At 38.0% G+C, this 22,742-nt stretch overlaps 1 protein-coding gene across 3 annotated transcripts in view; it reads left to right on the top strand.

Moving 5' to 3' along the window:
• Positions 1 to 7,310: 7,310 nt before the first annotated feature.
• Positions 7,311 to 22,742, top strand: part of LOC145995292 (uncharacterized) — a 35,000-nt gene continuing 19,568 nt past the window's right edge. For 2 of the 3 annotated variants that reach the window (XM_083131887.1, XM_083131888.1), the window contains exon 1: positions 7,311 to 7,445. In XM_083131887.1, the coding sequence (XP_082988013.1) occupies positions 7,392 to 7,445 (54 nt within the window). In that variant the 5' untranslated portion in view covers positions 7,311 to 7,391. Of the gene's footprint in view, positions 7,446 to 22,054; positions 22,265 to 22,742 lie in introns of those variants that run through there. The other variant, XM_083131889.1, reaches the window with a different exon arrangement.

Genomic DNA, 22,742 nt, shown 5'->3' with positions numbered 1-22,742 from the left:
ATTTTGGTGCCCTATTTCACATATCTGTCTGTAGATACCTTCCACGTATCAACATGAAAGAAAACTAGCATCTCTGGGTATGACGCCATATTGTCTATCTTACCATAGGGCCGGAACAACGGATATAGCAACAAATTCGCATATGATACAAGTCCTTTAATTCACTTGGTATTATATAATAATTAAATACGTTTGCACACTGAAGAAATACAAAAAGGCCCACATCCGATAGGCTAGCTGAAATGTTCTCCCGCTGCCGCGAGCCGACATGCACCATGCCGCTGTGTTCGAATATCACGCTCCCAGAATTCCGAGTTCTTGCAAGAAGCTCCCAGCGGGAGTAAAATAAAAACAAATGAGGAGCGGAAAGCAATACTATTTACAATCTTCAACATTCTCCCCCCCCCCCGTTGGAATGCGCAGCATCCAAACTAAATCATGAAAGTTCAATTGATCTTCCCATCTGGAAGAGGTACAATCTTACTGAGAGCCCTTCGGTACACTCCATCCTTGGTGCGAACCACGGCTACACGAACTAAATTGTCTTTCCCTGGAAACACTTCTTCTATAATGCCCATTTTCCAAGATAATGGGGGTAGGTTGTCTTCTTTCAGAAGCACAAGTAGTCCTGGTTGCAAGTTGGGCTGCGTGGTTGTCCACTTCTGACGCTGTTGCATACCATGAAGATAATCTCGGGACCAGTTTCTCCAAATCCTTTGTTGAAACTGTTGAACTCGTTGCCACCTGGAAAGTCTATTTTCCTTGAGATCACTTAAGTCTGGTTGAGGAAAGGAAGTTAGTGGACCACCAATAAGAAAGTGGCCTGGAGTGAGGTAATTAAATTCTTCATGAGAGTCAGGTAAGGATGTAAGAGGTCGAGAGTTTAAGCAAGCTTCGATTTGGCACAAAAGAGTTGACAGCTCTTCGTATGTCAGTACAGCATTCTTGGCGACTCTACGAAGATGGTACTTCATGGATTTTATGGCGCTTTCCCAGACACCACCTTGTGCTGCATACCTTTGAATGTCTTCACTGAATCCTTGCGATTGAAATAGCAATTGAAGTTTCTGAAGTTCGTTCTTCGCTCCTTGAAATGTTGTGGCATTATCGCTGATAATGGTGGAACACTTGCCTCGCCTTGCTGTAAAGCGTCGCAATGCTGCTATGAAAGCTTCAGAAGTTAGGTCTGTTACTAGCTCAAGATGTATTGCTCTCGTGGCTAGGCACGTAAAAAGAGCTATGTAGCATTTCTTTGTGATTTTACTCCTGATTGACCCTACTTTGATGACGTATGGTCCGGCATAGTCTATGCCCACATGATTAAATGCCTTGCTAGGTGTAACTCTGATGGATGGGAGCTGTCCCATTAGCTGTTGTGCTGCAGATGCCTTCAAACGATAACAAGTTAAACACTGATGAATGATTTGCTTAATAACTTGTCGTATTCTAGGTATCCAGTACCTTTCTCGAATGGATGAGATTAACAATTGAGGTGCTGCGTGCATCAATCGTTCATGCTCTGATGCAATTAGTAGACGGGCGAAGTGACTTTTTGGATGCAAAATTATTTGATGCTTGCTGCTGAATTCCAAGTTGCTATTTTCTAGCCTACCTCCGACACGAAGAATTCCCTGATTATCCAGAAAGGGGTGTAAGTCCTTGAGGATACTTTTGTTGGATACTTGCTCTTTGGCAGTGAGATCATTTATCTCTCGATGAAAGAACGAAATTTGTGTCATAACGACGCACGTTTGAGTGGCATCTTCAATGACAATTGAAGTAAGTGGATCGGATTGTTTGTTACTTGCTTTTTTACAATTGCGAATGAATCTTTTACAGAGCGCTACAATCCTTAACAATTTGAAAAATGTAGAAAAATCGTTTATTATTGCCTCTGATTGCAGATGAGACACAAGTGTAGTTACAGGAAGCTTTCGTTGTTCAGGAACATCTTTGTTCTTAAGACTTGTGTCAGATGATGATGATGGCCAGCACGTTTCATTTTCTTGCAACCAAGCTGGACCATGAAACCATAGCGAATGATGATGAATATCTTGAGGTTTAACTCCACGGGAGATTAAATCCGCTGGATTATCCTTGGACGAAACATGTCTCCATTGATAAGTTTGAGTAAATTCTGGAATTTGCGCTACTGTGTTGGATAGAAAAGGCTTCCATCTGCTTGCTGGCGATCTGAGCCATGCCAGAACTATTTGTGAATCTGTCCACAAATAAACATTGTCAATATTAAGTCTCAAAATTGGGAGAGTCTTGTTGAGTAATTTGGCCAATAAGACTGAAGCGCACAGTTCCAATCTAGGAAGAGTGGTTTTCTTGATCGGGGCGACCCGTGATTTTGAGCACAGTAAGTGAACTTCGGTGTAACCTTCTTCGTTTGCTGAACGAACATACAAGCAACTGCCATAATTTTTCTCCGATGCATCGGAAAAGCCATGGATTTGTATATTCTTGACGCAACCAGGTGTTAGGATGAAACGTGGTATTTGCATTTCACTGATGACTGGTAGCTGCGAATGAAGATGAACCCATTCAACTTGCAGGCTTTCTGGAAGTGGATCATCCCAGTTTATGTTGTGAAGCCACAACTGTTGTAAAAAATACTTATACATTACAGTTACTGGTGAAAGTAGTCCAATTGGATCAAAAATCTGGGCAATAACACTGGCTACTTGACGTTTGCTTGATTTGTGTGACATCATGTTAACAGACTTGGCTCCAATGTTAATCATGAAAGTGTCTGCCGAGGGATTCCATGAAATTCCAAGAGTTTTAACACCTTCGGTATGAAAATGAATTAGATTTTGAGTCTCTCTCAGTGATTCTGGAATAGCGTTGAGTACTTCAGTGCTGTTGGAGCACCACTTTCGTAAGATGAATCCTCCTCTTTTCAGAAGTTCTGATAGATCTTGATAAAGTTGTAACGCACCTTGCACGCTACTGCTTCCTCCAAAGTAATCATCAACATAGAAATCACGCTGCAACACTTGACATGCGTGTGGGAAGTTAACTGCTTCATCTTCGGCTAACTGCTTCAGACATCTGGTTACTAAAAAGGCACTTGATGTAAGCCCATACGAGACCGTATTCAATTGAAATACTGTTATGAGTTCCTGAGGAGAGTTTCTCCACAGAATGCATTGCAGTGGCCTGTCATCTGGATGTATGTGTATCATTCTATACATCTTTGTTACATCAGAAACCAATGCCACCTTGTGAGTTCGAAATCTCAGAACAATGGAAAACAAATCTTCCTGTATGGTAGGTCCAACCATTTGTATGCTATTTATTGATTCACCGCTTGTTGATGACGAACTCCCATAAAAAACAACACGTATTTTCGTTGTACTGGAATCCTTGAAAACACAATGATGCGGAATGAAAAATTTTGTGCAGTCATTTGTTTGTACATCATTTAAATTTCCTATGGGCTCCATGTGCCCAACTGGTAATATTCTTGCATAAATTCTGTATAATCAGCCTTTAATTGTGGTTGACGTTGAAGCCTCGTTTCTAATTGGTGAAATCGAGTTAATGCAGAGTGTGAGGAATCACCTAACACTGAACGATCCTTACGTAATGGCAGCCTGACCGTATAACGGCCACTTTCATCTCGTGTCACATTTCGCTGAAAATGTTGCTCGCAAGCAATTTCTTCTGGTGATTGCAGTTTCGTGTGGATCTCCTCTATGATCCAGAACTGTTGGAGTTGCGAGCTGAGAGAATCTTCCTTTCTCGTGAAAAATGACCTAGTAATACTGTTGCTAGAAGATGTTGCTGGAATCTTCCCTGCAATAATCCATCCAAACTCTGTGTCTTGAAGAATGGGGAAATTTCCTGGTTTTGTTCTCTTTTCAGGCTTCATAACGGTAAAGAAAACCTCTGCACCAAGCAGAATCTGTATTTTGCCCGGCGAACAAAAGCTTGGGTCTGCTAAACGAATATCTGTTGGAATGTTCCATTCAGATGCATCAAACTTTTCTGAAGGCATTAGTCCTGTAATGGTTGGCAACACTGAGCACGAAATACTTGTCGTAAAATTGCTATTATTAGATCTCAGACGGATCTCTACTGAATGACTCGATTCAGCTGACGAATTGTTGATTCCCTGAATGGGAACTCGATGCTTTACCTTTCTAAGACGATGACTTTGAACAAAATCTTCAACAATGAAATTATTCTGACTCGCCGCGTCCAAGAGAGCACGACAATTGACCCAATTGCCCACTATATCTTGTACTTGAACAATTGCCGTAGCAAGTAACACCTGTGACGCGTTTTTCTGCTTAATTGAACAATAAGAAACCTGAGGTGCTTGATCTGAATGCTGTGAAGAATCGCTTGTATTGTTTACCTTCGATGTGTTCACGTGACCCCCAGATGACATTTCACGCTGCTGGTTTACATTGGATGTACCTTCATCTACATGAAGTAAAGTACTATGCTTCTGTTTACATCGCTTGCACACTCCATATTTACACTGTGCCGAAACGTGATTGTTGCTGCTAAGACAGTTAAAGCATAGGCGATTCTCACGTAAAAATTTATACTTTTTTGAAATAGAAGCTTTCTTAAAGGCTTCACACGAAAATAAGCGATGTTTGTTTGCTTTACAAAACATGCACAATGAAGAATCTGTTGTAACATATGACTTCGAAGATTGTTGACATTTAGCACTGTACTGTTTGTGCATATTTGTAGATGATTTTGTTGCTACCTTGTTACCTTCACTCGTAACTGGATTAATCTTTTCAAGAGCCTGGCATCTGTGCTCTAGAAAACTAAAGAGCTGATCTAATGTGCTAAATTCAGTATCATTACTTTCTAGTTCAAATGCTCTTCTCGTTGCAGGATCGAGATTTGAAACAAGATGCTGAACTAAAATTATATCAGTTAACGACATGTTGTCAGCTATCATTTTGAGCGCTGAAATAGAGCTAACTGCAGTGTTTGTAAATGCACGAAGTTCCTGACAATTCTCCTTTACAACTGGATTGATATGTAAAATATCATTTACATGTGAGACTGCAATCAACCTTTTATTGTCGTATCGCTCATTGAGTTGCTCCCAAGCAATAGCGTAATTTGCTTCTGTCATTGGCAAATTTTGAATTAGATGTAAGGCCTCGCCTTTCAACGATACGCGCAAATACTGAAACTTCTGAACATTGGAAATATCTACATTGTTGTGTATCAGCGATACGAACGTGTCCTTGAAAGACACCCACTGCGTGTAATTACCGCTAAAATGTGGTAATGCAATTGCCGGCAGTTTCACTTGCGTATTTGAAGTTTTAGATACACATTTGTTTTCTACACATGTTGCTTTATCATGGTTGTCAATTAATGTTTGCATCTGTGATTTTAAATCGAAATACATTTCTTCGATTTCATTCCTTTCCGCGTCGTGCTCACCCTCGGTTGTTTCTGATTCTATTGTGTCTAGAACGCCTTCCAATTTACTCCAGATAGCATTTACATGTTCCATGCGGGTTTTTATTTGTTGTATTTTAGCTGAGGATTCGTCGTAAGTACTGACATACGATTGAATGCGTATAAGTTTCCCTTTGTGGGAGCTTCTTTCTTTGATCAATGCTCTTACGTTTGCCATGCTTGCTGAGAAACGAAACTGAATGCAGAAATAAACACAAGAATACAAAAGGCTATGAATCAATGAAGGAAAAGGTATGTTATAGGAAACCAGACTTTTGTACTCACCGCTGCCGAAGCTAACACACTTCACGGGGAGTTGATTGTTGATTGTGTTTTTCTCCGCAGAGCTTCATTGTTGATTCCGACGAAAATCGTAGAACGGAAGAAAAGTTCAAGGTCAGCTATTGCTTCATGCGTTCGGAAACAGCTGATTCCACCGTACCGTGACGATTAATGCTACTGTATCGCAACAGAGTTCAAGGTCACTGCAAAATTCGTTGTAACGATGTTCGTTACGAAAGCGCGGAAAACATGTATCTGTGCAAACCAAAAACACTGTTTGTTCTGTAACACTGTCACAATTAGCACTGTCACAACTGATGATCACTGACCTGCACGAAACAAACTGCCACTATATCCGGAATGCGGAGGACCATAAATGTCTGAAGATACCTTCCACGTATCAACATGAAAGAAAACTAGCATCTCTGGGTATGACGCCATATTGTCTATCTTACCATAGGGCCGGAACAACGGATATAGCAACAAATTCGCATATGATACAAGTCCTTTAATTCACTTGGTATTATATAATAATTAAATACGTTTGCACACTGAAGAAATACAAAAAGGCCCACATCCGATAGGCTAGCTGAAATGTTCTCCCGCTGCCGCGAGCCGACATGCACCATGCCGCTGTGTTCGAATATCACGCTCCCAGAATTCCGAGTTCTTGCAAGAAGCTCCCAGCGGGAGTAAAATAAAAACAAATGAGGAGCGGAAAGCAATACTATTTACAATCTTCAACATATCAATTAGTAATGTTGGACAGGAAACGTTTTCTGTGTAACTTTTTTACTAGAAATTTTCACGATCAATGCACATAAATATTCGTCATTGTGCTTATCAAGTTGTGTAGTAATTAATATCCCTTCTGAATTTTCCCCTCTGTTAAACGACTAAATCTGTTAGAATTCTATTTCTTCTTCCATCTTCTTCGCATTACTGTTAAATAATTATTAATTTATTATAATATGTGCAAACGTGTAAAACATGATATTCGGTAAACACGAACGTATCAATTTCTTATCTCTTTGGCTGTTATACGAAATTAACCATTTAAACTCTCATTACTAGTAGAGCAAATTTGTGTCGGCCACCGTGGCGGAGTGGTTAGCACATCGCTCTACGACGCCACGGGTCCCGGGTTCGAATCCCGACCTGGGCATGGATGTTTGTGAGTGCCCATTCATCAATTTCATCATATCACTCACCCCCATCTTCGCAAATTAGCCAAAAGTGGCACAAAAGGCGAAGTAAAATAAAGCAAATCAATAGAGCAAATTTGCGAGCTATCGCCCCTCCACTTTGGTTCACCACGAGCCGCCACTGAATATAGCCCACCTGCTTTTTTGTGTACCAGGCGCCATTTCGTACAACCATGTGTTTCCCAAGCTTTATGAGATCGAGTGAGATAGTAAGAATATGGAAAGTTATGCCGTATCTCTCTTTTTTTTTCCTCGAAATTTTCCCACACGAGATACTTACGTGAGCTGGGAAAAAATTCTGCTGGGACGTATTAACACCAAGTTAATTGAGACTGAGGATCAGAATGTTGAAGGCAGCAAAGCAGAAAACACTGTCGATGAGTGAATGCTACACTTTTTGAAAGCACGTGGAAGGCAGGTCAAGTCTGAGTACGTGTGTAGTTGTGTTTTGCCATGAAGAAACGTGTTAGAACTGGATCAGAGTGCTCTGTTGTCCGAAAGAGTTTGGTGAGTTTTTAAAAAATAATTTTGTAAAACATAGAACCAACAGTACAGCTACCGCTATTTTAATAGAATTTGGCATACTTGAACAAGGTGAAAAGTACTTTTCTTGCATTGGACAATATTTATTTCATTTTTTAATGCATATTTCATTTAATTGGATCCAACATTTTATTTATTATAATTAGATTTCCAATTTTATTGACATTTGATTTGGTACGATTTTTGTTATTTAGCGTTGCTTTTCTGTCACTTTTGGCTAATCGCGACGATGAGGATAAGTGATGATATAACGAAATTGATGAAGGGACTCGCAAAGAACATCCATGTGCAGGCTGGGATTCGAACTCGGGAGCACGCCATGCTAACCGCTCCTCAGACTTGTCATAGATTTGATTTGATTTGATTTGATTTGATTTAGTTTATTTTACTTCGCGTTTTGTGCCTCTTGGCTAATTTGCGAAGATGGGGATGAGTGATGAAATGATGAAATTGATGAATGGACATTCACAAACAACCAAGCCCGACCGGGATTCGAACCCGGGACCCTTGGCGTCGCAGTTGTCATAGAACATGTCAGATAGAAACTAGTGCAGTGCCAGCAGAAAATTTGGATTTTTCTTGTGTAAAAAGACGAATAAGGGAACAAACAGAACGAAACATGCATGCCTTATCCATGATTCGAACTAAAGATTCGATCCTTAACATTTAAGCAACCACTACATCACAATGGACGATATCAAGACCATTTTGGAAATAGAAGGTAGGCCTAATTCCAATATCCCACTGTTCTTGTTTCTATTAAAAAAGAGAGTAACGAAATGTAATTTATTATTTCTATTATTCATTTGTTTATGGAATACGTGGAACGTGTTCAATACAGTAGTTTAAGTGTACAATAGAACGTCACGTGTAAACGATGGAAGAAATTGTGTGGCATTCGTTTGTGGTCGCTGAACAACGAATAACAACCATGGATACTCAAACTTCGAGCAAGACATTGTCAAAGAGACCATCAACACCAGATAAGAAACCTGTCGTGTGAGAATAAAGCAAGGTAGTTTGCTTAAACCACCCTAGGTTTGACTCGCGATTAGCCAAAAGTGGCAGATAAGCAAAGACCAGTGGCTAGGTCTTTTTGTTTTAAATTTTATGCATCGTATTAAAGTCATTCACTTGTGGTGATTATGTAAAAGAAATTTGAAGAAAACGAGACCTCTTTATCTTATCATATGAGCAATGGAAAATGCGACTACTTTTGTAGTTCCAAGCGTCGTTCTACCAGACTGCTTGAAGTGGAAATTATTAGGTGTTGTAGGCAGGACGTCACCAGCGTGGGGGCGGAGGAACACGTGTCTTCAATAATCCAGAAATCAAATGTATTACGTATATGTATTTATAACATCGATCGGTCTATTTTACACTATGATCTCACTATTTCGAAGTAACAAAGCGGTAGGGTGTTGGGAGCTGTGGAGTTGAAGTTTATAGTTCGTTGACTGGGGAAGGGGAGGGGTGCATATATTAAAACAGTGACAACAAAAACAGTTTGGCGGATGCTTTGCGCACATTGTAGCTGGGAGAAGACTTGCCCCAACTTTCAAACCCTTGGTCTAGAGGTTCAAAACCTTCCGTAAGAACCTTTGTGTGTTGTACAGTGGGATCCATGAGTATTACCGTGCAAATTGTCCATCTCCATGTTCGTGCACATTATTGAACCCAACAAGAGCTTTACGAATTAAAAGAAAACTCAAAACAACCTGTTGACAACTTCTACACCAGCATACATAAAAATCCATCGCTTAAAAACACACAGGATGTAAGAGAAAAATGAATGAAAATTGTAATGGACAATTTGCACGGTAATACTCGTGGATCCCACTGTACAAAGGTATATATTTAAGTTAATTTCAGTTAATATTTAGATTCCAATCGGTTGTTTGTCAATTTTACATCGTATATTTATATTAGTAGACCACCGGCGACGCTAAAGGTGGGCCAGTCTCCCCCATGAACTCCTGGTTTCAATGAAAAAATAAATTGACTATCAATATCTAGCAACATTATTACCACACACTACAATATTTTCTTCTTTGTATTTTCGAATCCTGACCTCTCTTGCAGGGACGGCGCTACAGGGGGACTAGGGGTGGCTTAAGCTCTTCCAAACCGCGCCTCAGCCCCCCTGTAGCCCCCTAGATTTTTGTAGTACGGTAGACGCATTTCAACCGAAAACTTAAAGAGAAAAAATTCCATTTTCCATTATGAAACTTCCACTGGGTCAAGTACAATGTTCAAGTACATTTTCTAGTTGGGGTGGATCGCAATTACTTTATTACGATGTGTTCTTGTTCTGAAATCAATGGGCCACTGGTCATTCGATACTAACAAGTAATTTGCCAATCATGAGTCGCCAAAATTTCTACGAAATCTGCTGCGTGCCTGGAAGATGGACGTATTCAGTGGCTGTGAGATTGTTCTTTGATTGTCGTTGGCAGCCTTTGTAACTCTTATTTCTGAAAGGTCCAACAAGTGTGACAAATGAATTTTTAAAAGTAGGACGACGTTCAAAATGTAAAGAAGTGCTGTTTCCTTTCTGTTTATAGCTGTAGCAACACAAGCCTTCCTATCCTCATCACTGCATATCTTCGAGAGGGAGAAATACGAAGTTAGAGAATAAAATAGTGCACAAACTACCTAATTCCTAAATGCTAAACATTGGAAATATTAAAATTGGCCTCCCAGCCCCCATAGTCTAGCGATAGAATTGCTGCGTTGATATCAAGGGGTCCCAGGTTCGATCCCCGGTGGAGGTAACATTTCAATAAGTCATTCAGATTCCACTAGAAGGGCTTCCCGTATGGCGTAATGGCAACGCGTCGCCTTGTAATCAAGGGGTACCGAGTTCGATACCCGGTGGAGGCATGTTGCACAATGGTTCGGATCCCACATTAAACTGTAGGTCTAGTCCCGATTATGTATGTGGCCTCTAGAGGAGAGGGGTTGCGGGGGTATATCGAAAATTTTAAATGGTAAATGGGGTCACTCCACACTTCGTTTTACGCCACTCAACTTTTGAGAATCTGAATCGAACTTGGACATAACTTTAGGAGGGAGGGGGGTAGAATCAAAAAGTTTTCTACCCCATAAAAATAGGGCCCAAGACTACTTTGCTAAATTACTGTTACATTTGCGAAATCATAAAAAATACTCATTAATTTGCTTCTCAAGTCCCAGGAGGTTAACACAAGTTCCATTAGCTTCTTAATTTTGAAAATTTGTTAAGTGGGCGAGTGCCCCCTCCAAGTTACGGCTAATTAGTCTGGGGCTCCTTGCATACAAGACAATAGCGATTTCCACTATTATATATCTAACTCCCATCATTGTGTACGTAATTTTATAATCAATTGTTGTTACAGAACTGATCAAGAGAATGAATTCAATATCGATTCTTCTGTACTTTTAGTCATGATATTTTATAAATGTCTTTAGCTTGAATCTTGATGCAAAATTACAGAACTACCAACTTGACAACGCATGCTCAAACTGAAAAATATTTTCAACAAAGGATACCATATTCCAACTCGCCAATGTGTTTTAGTTTAATTGATTGATTGATTTAGTTTATTTTACTTTACTTTCCTACCATTTTTGGCTAATTCGAAGAGAAGGATAAGTGATGATATGATGAAATTGATGAATGGACACTCACAAACACCCATGCCCAGACCAGGATTCCAACCCGGGACCCTTAGTGTCGTCATGCGCGCCGACTACGTGGGTGCTCCGGGGCTCAAGCACCCACATAAATAATCTTGTGGGTGCGCCGCACCCACAAGATTTTTAGTTTGATAAAAACAAAATAAAATAAATATTTCTCACTTGCCATTATCAAAAAATAATAAGCAATTAAAACATTGAGATGGGACAGACTTTGATAAAGACAAGCTAACATTTCACAGGGACATGTTTCTAGATGTGTGCAGAACGAACAAAGAAAAATTGGCCAACTTGTCAGACATTACAAATATTTTAAGTAGAGAAAACAGTGGTCCCATGCGTGAAATGCTCACAGAATTTGTGAAGTTTGTACGGGTGATTTTAACTATAACTGTTACTTCTTGTACCTCTGAGCGGTCATTTTCAGCACTTAGACATTGAAAACGTTTTTGCTGTCAACAATGACCCAAAAAAGATTGAATGATTTGGCAATTTTGCATGTTCATAAAGAAATGACTAAAAATATTGACATTACCAAAATTGCAAACAAATTCATAAGTGCAAATGACGCAAGAAGGAATGTGTTTTATATTAACATGTTATTATTATTATTATTATTATTATTATTATTTGGTACATAACCTTAGTCATTTTTTAGTTTCTGTTCACAACAAAATCCTTGCATAGTTCTTTCTGCAATACAATTAAAATTATTTGCATTTATGAAGATTTTTTCATTTTATTTTCTATGAATGTGGTATTTTCTTTTAGTAACGTGTTGATAATATCATTCATTGCTTCTTGCAATCATTGTGCATGTAAGTTGTTTAAAGTATACAATACTTGATAATTACAGATCTAACCGCCATTGATGTGCACCCACAGAAATTTTGGAAAGTCGGCACCCTTGAGTGTCGTAGCACAATGTGCTAACCACTCCGCCATGGGGACCGATCCGTGTGTTTTAATTCATGATGAAATATGTTGAAAGATAATGTATGTGTAACATCACTAAATACATCAAGCCATGGCCGCGTAATTTTTCATTTGTTAAATTTTTCATAGGCAACCAACAATCAAAAGGAAATCACCACTTTAATACTCCTGCCTTCTTGTGCAGATCCATTTGCAAATATTCAGAACTCATCCTTTGACCAGCACAGCCTTCAACACCACCAGATTTCTTTCATTTTCAAGGCAGATTCCTGATATTGAAGAGTCTGGAACTCGTAATGCTAACTTTTTCCACTAACATTCTAACTTCACAAAGAAATCTAGTTCATTGTTCTAAAAAAAAGCACACTTGTTCTTTAATAAATGACCATCAAAAATTCCATGTAGGCTATCTTCGTGCACTCATACAAATACAGACGTTCTGTGGTGACAAGTTCGAGTCACGTGACAACTCATTTGTAACTTGTCCGTGGATAAAGAAAAGTGAAGAGGGGAGGTGGTCTTCAACTCTGACCACTTGTTTGACAGTTCCAGGAATGGAGCAGCACTTGAGGCCACATCTGTGTTCGCCTATTAGAGCTTCCAGTTGTCTAACAGAAAATGTTGCAATTGAATGGCCAAGTGGGAAAAGTACGTAAATTGCCGATAATTAATTGTTTCCCCCCCAAATATAATTCCCCTCCAGGGATAAAATTTAACAAGCAGAGAGGGGGACACATGTATCCAGAGGGGGGAATTCCCCCCCACCCCCTACAAATACCACACTGCTTGGATCTGACTGTAAAGCATGCTACTGGTAAAATTATACCGTAGTAAAGTATTACGTAATTGCCTTTTAGCCGTTATTAGTTAGCCCACTTAGAATTTGACTCCGAAATCCGTTGCCCTCCCACTTATTTTAGGCTGATGCCGTCACTGCTCTCTTGTCTCTTAAAGTTTTTGTTATGCTATCGTAGGGTAACAAGAATGAAAGGATAACCAATCATGTCGGCTCTAGGGAGGTTACAGGCCCCGCGTATCATAGACTCCGTAACCATCTAGAGCCGATTCAGGTTAGGGATTTTTTCCTTGTAGAGGCGGTGCCATGGCTCACCCAAGATCAGGCTATCCCACCTTGTCAAAATGTAATGGGCAAATTTCGTAATGAAAATTACATGAAAGCGCAAAGCTCACTACTAACCCTTGGAGGCATGTAGGTCTGAACCTAAAATTTAACACGTTTCCAATGCAACATTTGAATTTGTATAAGTTTTATACCAATATTTTAACTCCCTATTATTGGATAATAATTCCTTGTTCTGATCACGTAATATATGAATGTTAAGATTCATTTTCTTTGAAGGTGCTTCCAAATATAGATACCAAACTCTTACCAAAAAGTCTGGTGCTGGTACTGTTCCCTTGGCTCATTCAAGTTTGTAATTGAAACGATTCAACTGAATTTTGTCCTTGGCAACGTGAATTTTAATAAGTAGGTGTCTTGTTTGATAGTTCGTGTCTTAGCACCAAATTTTGTCTTGGAATTCGGTCACGAATTTTTGCTCTTTTCCGAAAATCTTCCTGCAGATTGTTTGTGATGTTTCCTCTCTAGCACCAGTAATTATGGAACAATTTTTCATGGTGCTACCTTCTTACCATTGCATAATTTAAAACATTTTTGGTAAGCTTCCAAACTTTTTTTCCTTTTTATGTTATTAATAACACCGAGTTTTTAATAGCCTTTCGTTTTACAGGGTTCATATTCCTATAAATTGTATGCAAAATCCTCATAGAATATATTTCAACTGCTTAAAAAGCATTTTGAATTACCTCTGTGCAGGAAAATAGAGCGAAATAATTATATTGGGATATTGTTTTCAAGAAAATTAAGTTCAACGAAAATTAATAAAATTAATTTTAACCACTATATCACCATTCGGTGACTTATAAATGTTCTCAAATTCAGTTTAAATAAGCTTCATTTGCTTAATGAATTTAAAATGGTCGGTTCGGCACAAAAATGACATAATAAAACACTTGAATTCCGTTTGTTGTAAAATATGAAGTTTGTTTTATTTCTGCCGAACTTACACGAAGATATGACTCGAAAATAATGCGTAATAATAATATTTTATACATACAGCACCACGTCCAGTTTTTCTACAATTATTTTTTTAGATCGTTATTTACATAAATTAGAGTTTTTATCTGTCTACGACCGTTGTCACAATTTACTAAGATCAGGAATATTGAGAAAGCTTGTAAGCAATTGCTCTGAAGAAATACTTATTATCAATCTTCAATATTCTGTACAAATACACTTATTATTTGTACATAGTTCTTAAATTAAGAGATTCCCACTCATATTTACAAATTATAAATGCATAACAACTTTGAGTTTTAATGTTCATTAATCTGAAAAATAGTTCCTGAATTGACTTGAACTGCAGAGCTACACACAAGAATTGAACGTACAATTCTGACATAAAATAATAATAATAATAATAATAATAATAATAATCGGAGGCTTAATTTTTCATCAGGTAGAAATAATAACCTTTTGTTAATTTATAAATCCTTCATTTTTCTACTTTTCTAACATTATTTTTCCTTCGTTACAGAGTAACCTTTCGTCGTCTTAAAAAATAAACTATGCCCTTGTATCTATATTTTACGCCATCATTTTACGTTTTCATGTAATAATAATGATATAATTAATAATAAAATATTACTAATAATAACACGCTCCGCTCGTTATTATTAATAAGATTATTATTTTATCGCAGAACGAAATTTGCTTCTGGGAAGCTTTCTTGTTAGTTTTAATGCGCTGTTATATCGCAGTTTCGTTCGAAACGACCTCTTTACGTACAAAAACCTTCCTCCAGATTTGCTGAATGTCAGCCGTTTACGGTGCGAAAAGGGACTACTTTACACTGTTGTTGATGACGTCACTTGCAATTTACGGCTTGTTTTGTTACCTGAAAGATGAATATTATGTCACCTGATTACAGGCGTAAAGCGGAAACTGTTTTACGGAAGAAGAACTTTCGACCTGAAATGCACTTCCATTTCATTTAATGCTCCGTTTCCAGGAATAAATGCAGACCTCCCCCATGGCGCAGTGGTAGCGTCATTGCCTTGTAATCAAGGGGACCCGGGTTCGATACCCGGTGAAGGCACAAGTGGTTCGGATCCCACTTTAAACTGTAGGTACAGTCCCGATTAGCCTTACTGTGCATAAAGTGGACTTAAAACACCAACTCAACTCAACTAAAAAAACAACAACAAGGAATTGTGGCAGGCAGTTTTGATCAGTTTTATTGTAGAAACCGACTCTCTCTCTCTCTCTCTCTCTCTCTCTCTCTCTTTCTCTCTCTCTCTCTCTCATACACACACAAAAACAACTAGCTTAAAGACCAAAGCGGAAAGCAACAGACGACAAGCGACACGTATAACTTGGAAACGAACCTTCAGAAATAAATGCAGGCTGTCGTACCGGAGTGATACGACAACCTGCACGTTTCGCTCGGAATGGGCTGTTTTCTCAATATCGTGCACCGTGTCTACACATTCACTACACATGCTTTTCTACAGACTGGAGAGGTCCGTGCCGCGTATGCATCGGTGTGAAATCCCCGTGTCGCTTGTCGCTTCGGTCTGAAAGCCTCCTCTAAAACTTCTCGGAAACACTTTTTTCACCATAATTGAAAAAAGTGACAACTTCTGTCGTGGTGCAGTTGCAGCGTAGGGCCGTGCACAGAAAGAAATGTATGTATGAAAAGGGTTCCACAAACACACACACATACACTCCTTGATGTTCTTTCCCAGGATATAAATTTCAAATTCGTTTTCAACCGGTAAAATAAAAGTCCTCTCCTTCGAGTAGTCTACCACATTCATAACAATTTTCAGCACTAGAGCTTAAGTTAACACAATGTGGAACAGTGTAATTGATATCAGACAATTTATATAAACAACCATGTATACGAAGTGACAAAGTAATTATCCCAAATAACTTACATTATCCGAATCTGCGACCCAATAACACAAATATCTAGGTAGTATCCGTGTATCTCAATGCAAGACGCGGATTAAAATTCCTATCATCACTGGCAAGTGAAGAACAATATAATATATCTAATACCTGTTTTTCTCTTATGCTATTACATTATAATTTTCTTATTGGAAAATATACTATGTTTTGTATGTTTATGGGTTGATAGTATAATTGTATGGAATAGCCATGGGCGTCACCAGAAATTTTAATAGGGGGATCAGCACATCATAAAACGTGTACAATGTAAATAATAACAACAAAAATATGATTTATTATTATACAATAACCACTATTATGAACTAATAAAATAAACCAATTTAATCCTCAAATAAACTAATTGTTATTATATACTTGGGGTGAATTTTCTACCTCACCAGATGAATGAATATCCAACACAACTGTTTTTCATTATCTCTTACATTTCACACAGTTCGTACATTGAAATGTATAGTTATTCTCAGGCCCGTAGCCAGGATTTTATTTCGGGAGGGGCTCATCCCTTATCAGCAGCCGCCATCTAAAGTGAAAAGATGTGGGAGATAGAATCCCTGAAGATGAATTTCTCAGTATATTACAAATTATTATGCAAGATGTTTAATCCTGATAAGGAAGTAAAATTAATTACCAATATACACTATTTAAGTTAGATATTTAATTATAGGATTTGGGGGGTGGGCTTCAGCCCCCTTAGCCCTTTCCCTGGCTACGTGCTTGGTTATTCTGTTATGTTATTATGTTTGACACACCTTAAAGATTAGGGGTAAAATTTAGTCATAAAGTTCATGTTGTTTGACCTTTCACATAAAACTACATTTTCGAAATCTTGAAAACTGTGGAGCCATTACCATTTATCATTTAAATTAAATGATAGAATATGAGAACATAATTTGATACCCATATTGTACACTAATTTTTTTTAATGTAACGTAATTTTTAGTTTCTTTTTGTTCGAATACTAACTAACTCAAGTTTACTTCTGTTAGAAACGACAAAAAATGATTTATTGTAGCTTGAAATGTACGAAATTTATATTTCCAGGAGAGGGGGCAACGAACCGGATCTGTCTGTGCCCTCCTGTTGCCCATGAACATAACACTTCTAGCACAGAAAGTTGCTTTATATGGCTAGAAAATAAGTAAAAAGTAAATAGTAAGCTTATGTGTAACACCCCTTCTGCAAATAGTAGTAATAGTAATAATAATAATAATAATATAATTATAATTATATAATAATAATTATTTATTATTTATTTATTGAAGTGATGAGCACGATTTGACAACCAGGCACATCACTATGTCAGAATTGGTCATACAAAATTACGGAATTGAATACATAATTATAAAATAATACAGTGGATCCTACAATATTTTACATCATCATAAATTCAAATTATAGGTTTCAACAAGTTCAGCTACTAAACCTCTGGCCTTATTTAGACATGTAAGAATTGAAATATTCCTCTGGGAATATCTGTGGATTTTATAAGATATATTATTCAAAAAGTATTCACTGTCTATTTGGAAAGTTAAGATCTTCTGTACAAAATGTTTCCTTTTCATTTTTCTTCTTTCTTCTAAGGTAAGCATATTTAACTGTGTTAACCATTCAGAGTAATGTTGGTCATAGTATTTTTTTAAAACTTTGTGCATATTAACCTGATAAAAAGTTTTTGAAATGATTCAACTTTTTGAAGGTGCCATAATTCATTAGCATATTCAAGAATAGGACGAACTATAGTTTTGTACAGGTATATTAAGGTATCTTCTTTCTTAAAAACTTGCCACGAGAAAAATATATAACCAAGCATCTTCTTTGCTCTTTTGCAAATTTCTGAAATGTGCTCATCAAATATGAGAGAGGAGTCTATTAATATTCGTAAGTCTTTATGGCTGTCGCACACTTGGATTTTTTTTTGATAAATATAATAGTTGGAGACTATGTGATGAACTTTCTTAGTACATCTTAAAACTTTACACTTCTTCAAGTTAATCTCCATTTCATTAATCTTGTACGAATATGATATGCCATTCTATCGAGAGCAGACTGAAGTTGAACGACATCGTTATTTGTTAAAATACTCTTAATTTTTTTTTATATCATCTGCATATAGTAAACTTGTTCTAGATTTAAAACATAAGGTAACATCATTGATAAACACAGCAAATAGAATTGGGCCAAGTGGCGACCCTTGAGGTACTCCACAAGGAAATTGTTTCACCAATCTTAACAGAGAAAGTTCTATTTACTAGAAAGTTGGAAAACCATTTCAGAAATCGTGTTTAAATCAGGTGGCAAATAATGCAATCCTATTATGATTGGGTCAGAATTATTAGACAGTAATTTTACCCAGATTACATCTAATTCTGTAAAGGGTGATTCTAAAATCATAAACTGAACCTTGTTTTTAATAAATAAAAGACAACCACCACCACCATATTTTTGTTTGTTTAAATAAAGGTCCGTAGTCGAGCGGGTTAAGGCGTTCACTCGTCTTGAGATCGTTCGCTGCGGGACGGCGTAGGTTCGAATCCGGCTCTGGTCGGAATTTATTCGGCCTACGTATAGGGCCGGTGGCAACCCACCATCGTGAGGAAATTGGGAAGCTCCGAGTGAGTGAGCGTAATCCGGTCGAGACGACCTACTATAACGGCTGGGGATACGTCGGGCTGACCCCCCGACTATTCCAATACTGGTTGAAGATCTCCACGCTTAGAGGTGACGAGAGAAAGTGTGGGAGGGAGACCGGCAGTCGGTAGGTATGCCCAGGCCCTTCATGGGCTGTTGCGCAAAGGATTATTATTATTAAATAAAGGTTTCCATCTTTTCTTAGTACCCTGTACATTCGATCTAAATCTATAAAATAATCTCTATCTTGTTTACACCAACTTTCTGTAAGAAAAAATATATCATAATTTTCAATATTAATATTGTTTACTAATGTTTTAAATTTGGTGTTTATTCCTCTAACATTCTGATAAAAACACTTAATCATATTATTACTAACGGAAGAACCACTTAGTTTTTTGGAGTTGCGTTTTCTCCAGACTTACTGTTACTATTTGTATCAGATAGCCTACACTTTTGTTTTTGTTGGCAACTATATTGTCATTTTTCAATTCGCCATAAAACGTTGTTACTAATACCCCTTTAGGCCAGATATTTTCATCGAATAATAAATCATAGTCATACCTGGGAAGCAGCTAATGAATAATAAGAGTAAGAAGAGTAATAGTCGTATTTAGTTTTCAGCCTAATAATAATAATAATATCCATGCCCACTGTGCTTTTGGTGGATGGCCACTTAGTGACGTATTTGTGATTTCATTTTGGGGAGTATGTGAATTTGTATACATGTTACCAGTCAGTAAACTAAACTATTGCCTTAATTTTTTAAGTACCTTAGAACATTGGTTCTAACATAGGTCATGAAATCTTATGATAACATTTACATTCGAAGAGATCCAAACTCATACTGAAAAAGAGTTATCGCACTAATGACACCGAAAACTTAACGAGATTTCTATTTCCGAGTTCAAACTTAACGTCCATCTAACCTGCCTACAAGTTTCTTGTAAACACTTTCTACATTCGTGGAAAATACGTCATTTAGCACCACTACCATGTACATTTAATTCAATCCGAACACTGGTGTTAATCTTTTCATATCCCATAATGCCAAAGCAATGCAGAATGTAAAGATCAACATTTTACAGAACAGAGATTCTAATCTGTGCGGAATATGGGTCATAACCATTACCACCGCATTCGATGTATACGTAACTCTTATAAAAGCATAAGCATTATCCTCCCGCGCCGTTTTCACTTGCCTTTTTTTTATTATTTATTCCTTCCTGCAGGAGGGTTCCCGAGAGAGCGAGTGGTTTCATATTCCTAACCCATTGCTTTACAGCTTTCAATAAACCTCTTTCGACCCACCTTTTGTTTCACGTACTTACATATATTCATTTTTTCAAACCTATAATTTGAAAACGCATTTTCCCACATTTTCACTTTCACTGAATGCTGCCGCTACTTTTCCGACACTCATTACCATACGATATTCTGTACACGCATTCGATATGACCGACATTTTATTGCCTAATTTGTTTGCGAATGTCATTTCGTAGAATTGAAATCCAGTAAAATGTTGGCTGTTCATAAAATGCTTGTTTCGAAATCCACAGTGCAAATTGTTAACGGAAACACTTGACTCCTCTTGACCTTCCTACAACAAGGAAAAATAATGCTTATGCTTCTCCCTTTTATTTTCACCCCTTTTCATCCTTCTATTCTTGATTCTTCGCCTCCCCCTATCACTCTTTCGCGCTTTCTTCTTGTCTCTTACGTCTCTCTTTATCTTTCTTTACTATTTTGTATCTCGTTTTTCCCCCTTTACCCCCTTCTCCCTTGTTTAGATTGTATTACCCTTCGCTATTCACACTTCACACAATGAGTTAGAATTTCACATTATTCGCACTCAAGTATGGTACACATTTTAAAGCACAGTTCACAACTCCCAGTGTTAAAAGGAATTTTCTCTCGATTTTAGGCGCAAACACAATGAAGTCCTAGGGAGGACATAAAATAATTATAATAATTACAACATAACTACCAGTGACGTGTTCCCTCATTGCAAAGGTAACTAATTAGTACAGTCATTACACAAGCCAATGCCTTACAAAATCAGAATTTTTAGTCAGCAATGTTTAGTGGGGGGGGGGGGGAGGTCTCAGTCCCTTCAGTGCGTCTCTCATAACCAATAAACTTTACTACAGTGGATGGCTATGGATGTGGTAGTAATGTGTAATTTATACAGCTCAATTCATTTTACGGCGGAGGCACATTGCACAGTGGTTCGGATCCCACTTTAAACTGTAGGTCCAGCCCCGATTGGCCTATATGTGCATAAAGTTGACTTAAAACAATAACTCAACCAATAACTCAGTTCATTTTAAATGTTTTGTAAACTTGATTAGAAAGGTTTTAACTTCCACTAAGCAGAATTAAAGATTAATTACACGAAGCAATAGAAAATAAATTCTGCTTAAAAACAATCGAATAATGTCAACTGAACCTCATCTTGGGCAAAAATGCCGTTTAAAGAAGCGAATTGCAGTGCAGCCCTACTGATGCAAGTGTAAAATTGAAGTCGGTAGCGGCGATTGGGTTCCTAAAGTGTGTGCGGGGGGGGGGGGGGGGGAGCAAGGTCAGTTTATTACTTTCTCGTGGTAGACAAGGCTTAGCATTAAGAGGCCATAGTGCTGGGTTAGCAAAAAATGTGGGGCAACTCCTAATCTCCTAATCGCCGACAATGATTGAAGTACAGAATGTTGAATGCTGTCATTTCTACATCTAAATTAAAGCCATGCCATAATTATAATCATTAGTTTCTTTTAAAGTAATGGATGCAATTAGGAGGAAAATGGGTGTTGCATTGTGGGGAGGGAGGCGGCTGGAATCCACCATAAAAATGGACGCGTCACTTCACCAAGACTCCATAATCGTGTAGATTTAGCTTCCGTCTTCGTTTGAGATTTCGTTGTCAAGTTGCTGGCGTTTCCTTTAATCTCACGCATTGTTTCCTGTTCATATTGTTCCTCTTTCTTCATACGTGCGTTTCCGTTTCTCTGCTAAATGCCCCCCCTCCAACCAGTACAAGCGTTCGCCAGACAAAGGGGTATAACGTGTTGTTCCTACGAGAATCGTAACGTCTCGACTTTCTCTCCTGCGAGTAGCGTAATGAGTCGAAATGGAGTTAAATTGAATCTTTTAACTTCCTTCCTTGGGAAGTTTTGCACCCGTTCCTTGATGTTTTTTTACAACTGAATGTGGTTCTTTAAGAAAGAAGAAACAGGAAACTGTCACTTACGGAGTATTATGTGAAATGTGTCATTTTCTCCCCTCTTTTTTAACGTACTTTGGAGTTTTATATGCTTCAATTTTTTGGCCAGTTTCGATTGAGTGCTGTCTCAGGCTTGACGTTTAGTTGACTTGCTGTACGTTTTGAACATTGGATATACGAATCGTTGGACAGGATTGAAATTGTGTTCATTCAGTGGTAGAGAATGTGGACATTTTTTACAATACCATCTTTGAAGAGGAAATGGAAGTCGTATGTATTAAGAAATTGTGATAGATATGTTTAATCTCTTCTCTTTCTGGACAGTTTGACTTTAGTTTATTTAACATCTTCTTTCTGCCACTTTTGGATATCGTGATATAGTGATAATGTGTGCATGAATAGTGCATTTTCCATAATGACAAGTGGCACTAGCATCCAGTGCTCGAAGTGAAGGGGGATGAAGCAACTTTTTCGCAAATTAGCCCCCAGCTGTTTCATTGTCACCATGTTAAACCAGGAGCTAAACCCAGGGCTCGATAAAACATCTCCCCAGCTAACATTTTCCACTTCACGTGCAGATCTCATCCTACACGCCCTCCTAGTAAGGTCCCATTTAGAACGATGTGGCGATGAGTTTTGTATCGAAACTTATGCCTCGTTAATATACCTATACACAATAATAATATGTATTTTATGATCTGTTGTTCTAGCTTTTTCAGTACTCTTTCCTGCTAACTCATACCATCTA

Source organism: Lepisma saccharinum, chromosome 11 (genome assembly GCF_977018435.1).
Source record: "Lepisma saccharinum chromosome 11, izLepSacc3.1, whole genome shotgun sequence".
Taxonomy (NCBI): domain Eukaryota; kingdom Metazoa; phylum Arthropoda; class Insecta; order Zygentoma; family Lepismatidae; genus Lepisma; species Lepisma saccharinum.
The sequence above is the reverse complement of the archived record's forward strand: the minus strand, read 5'-3'. Positions and strand labels throughout refer to the sequence as shown.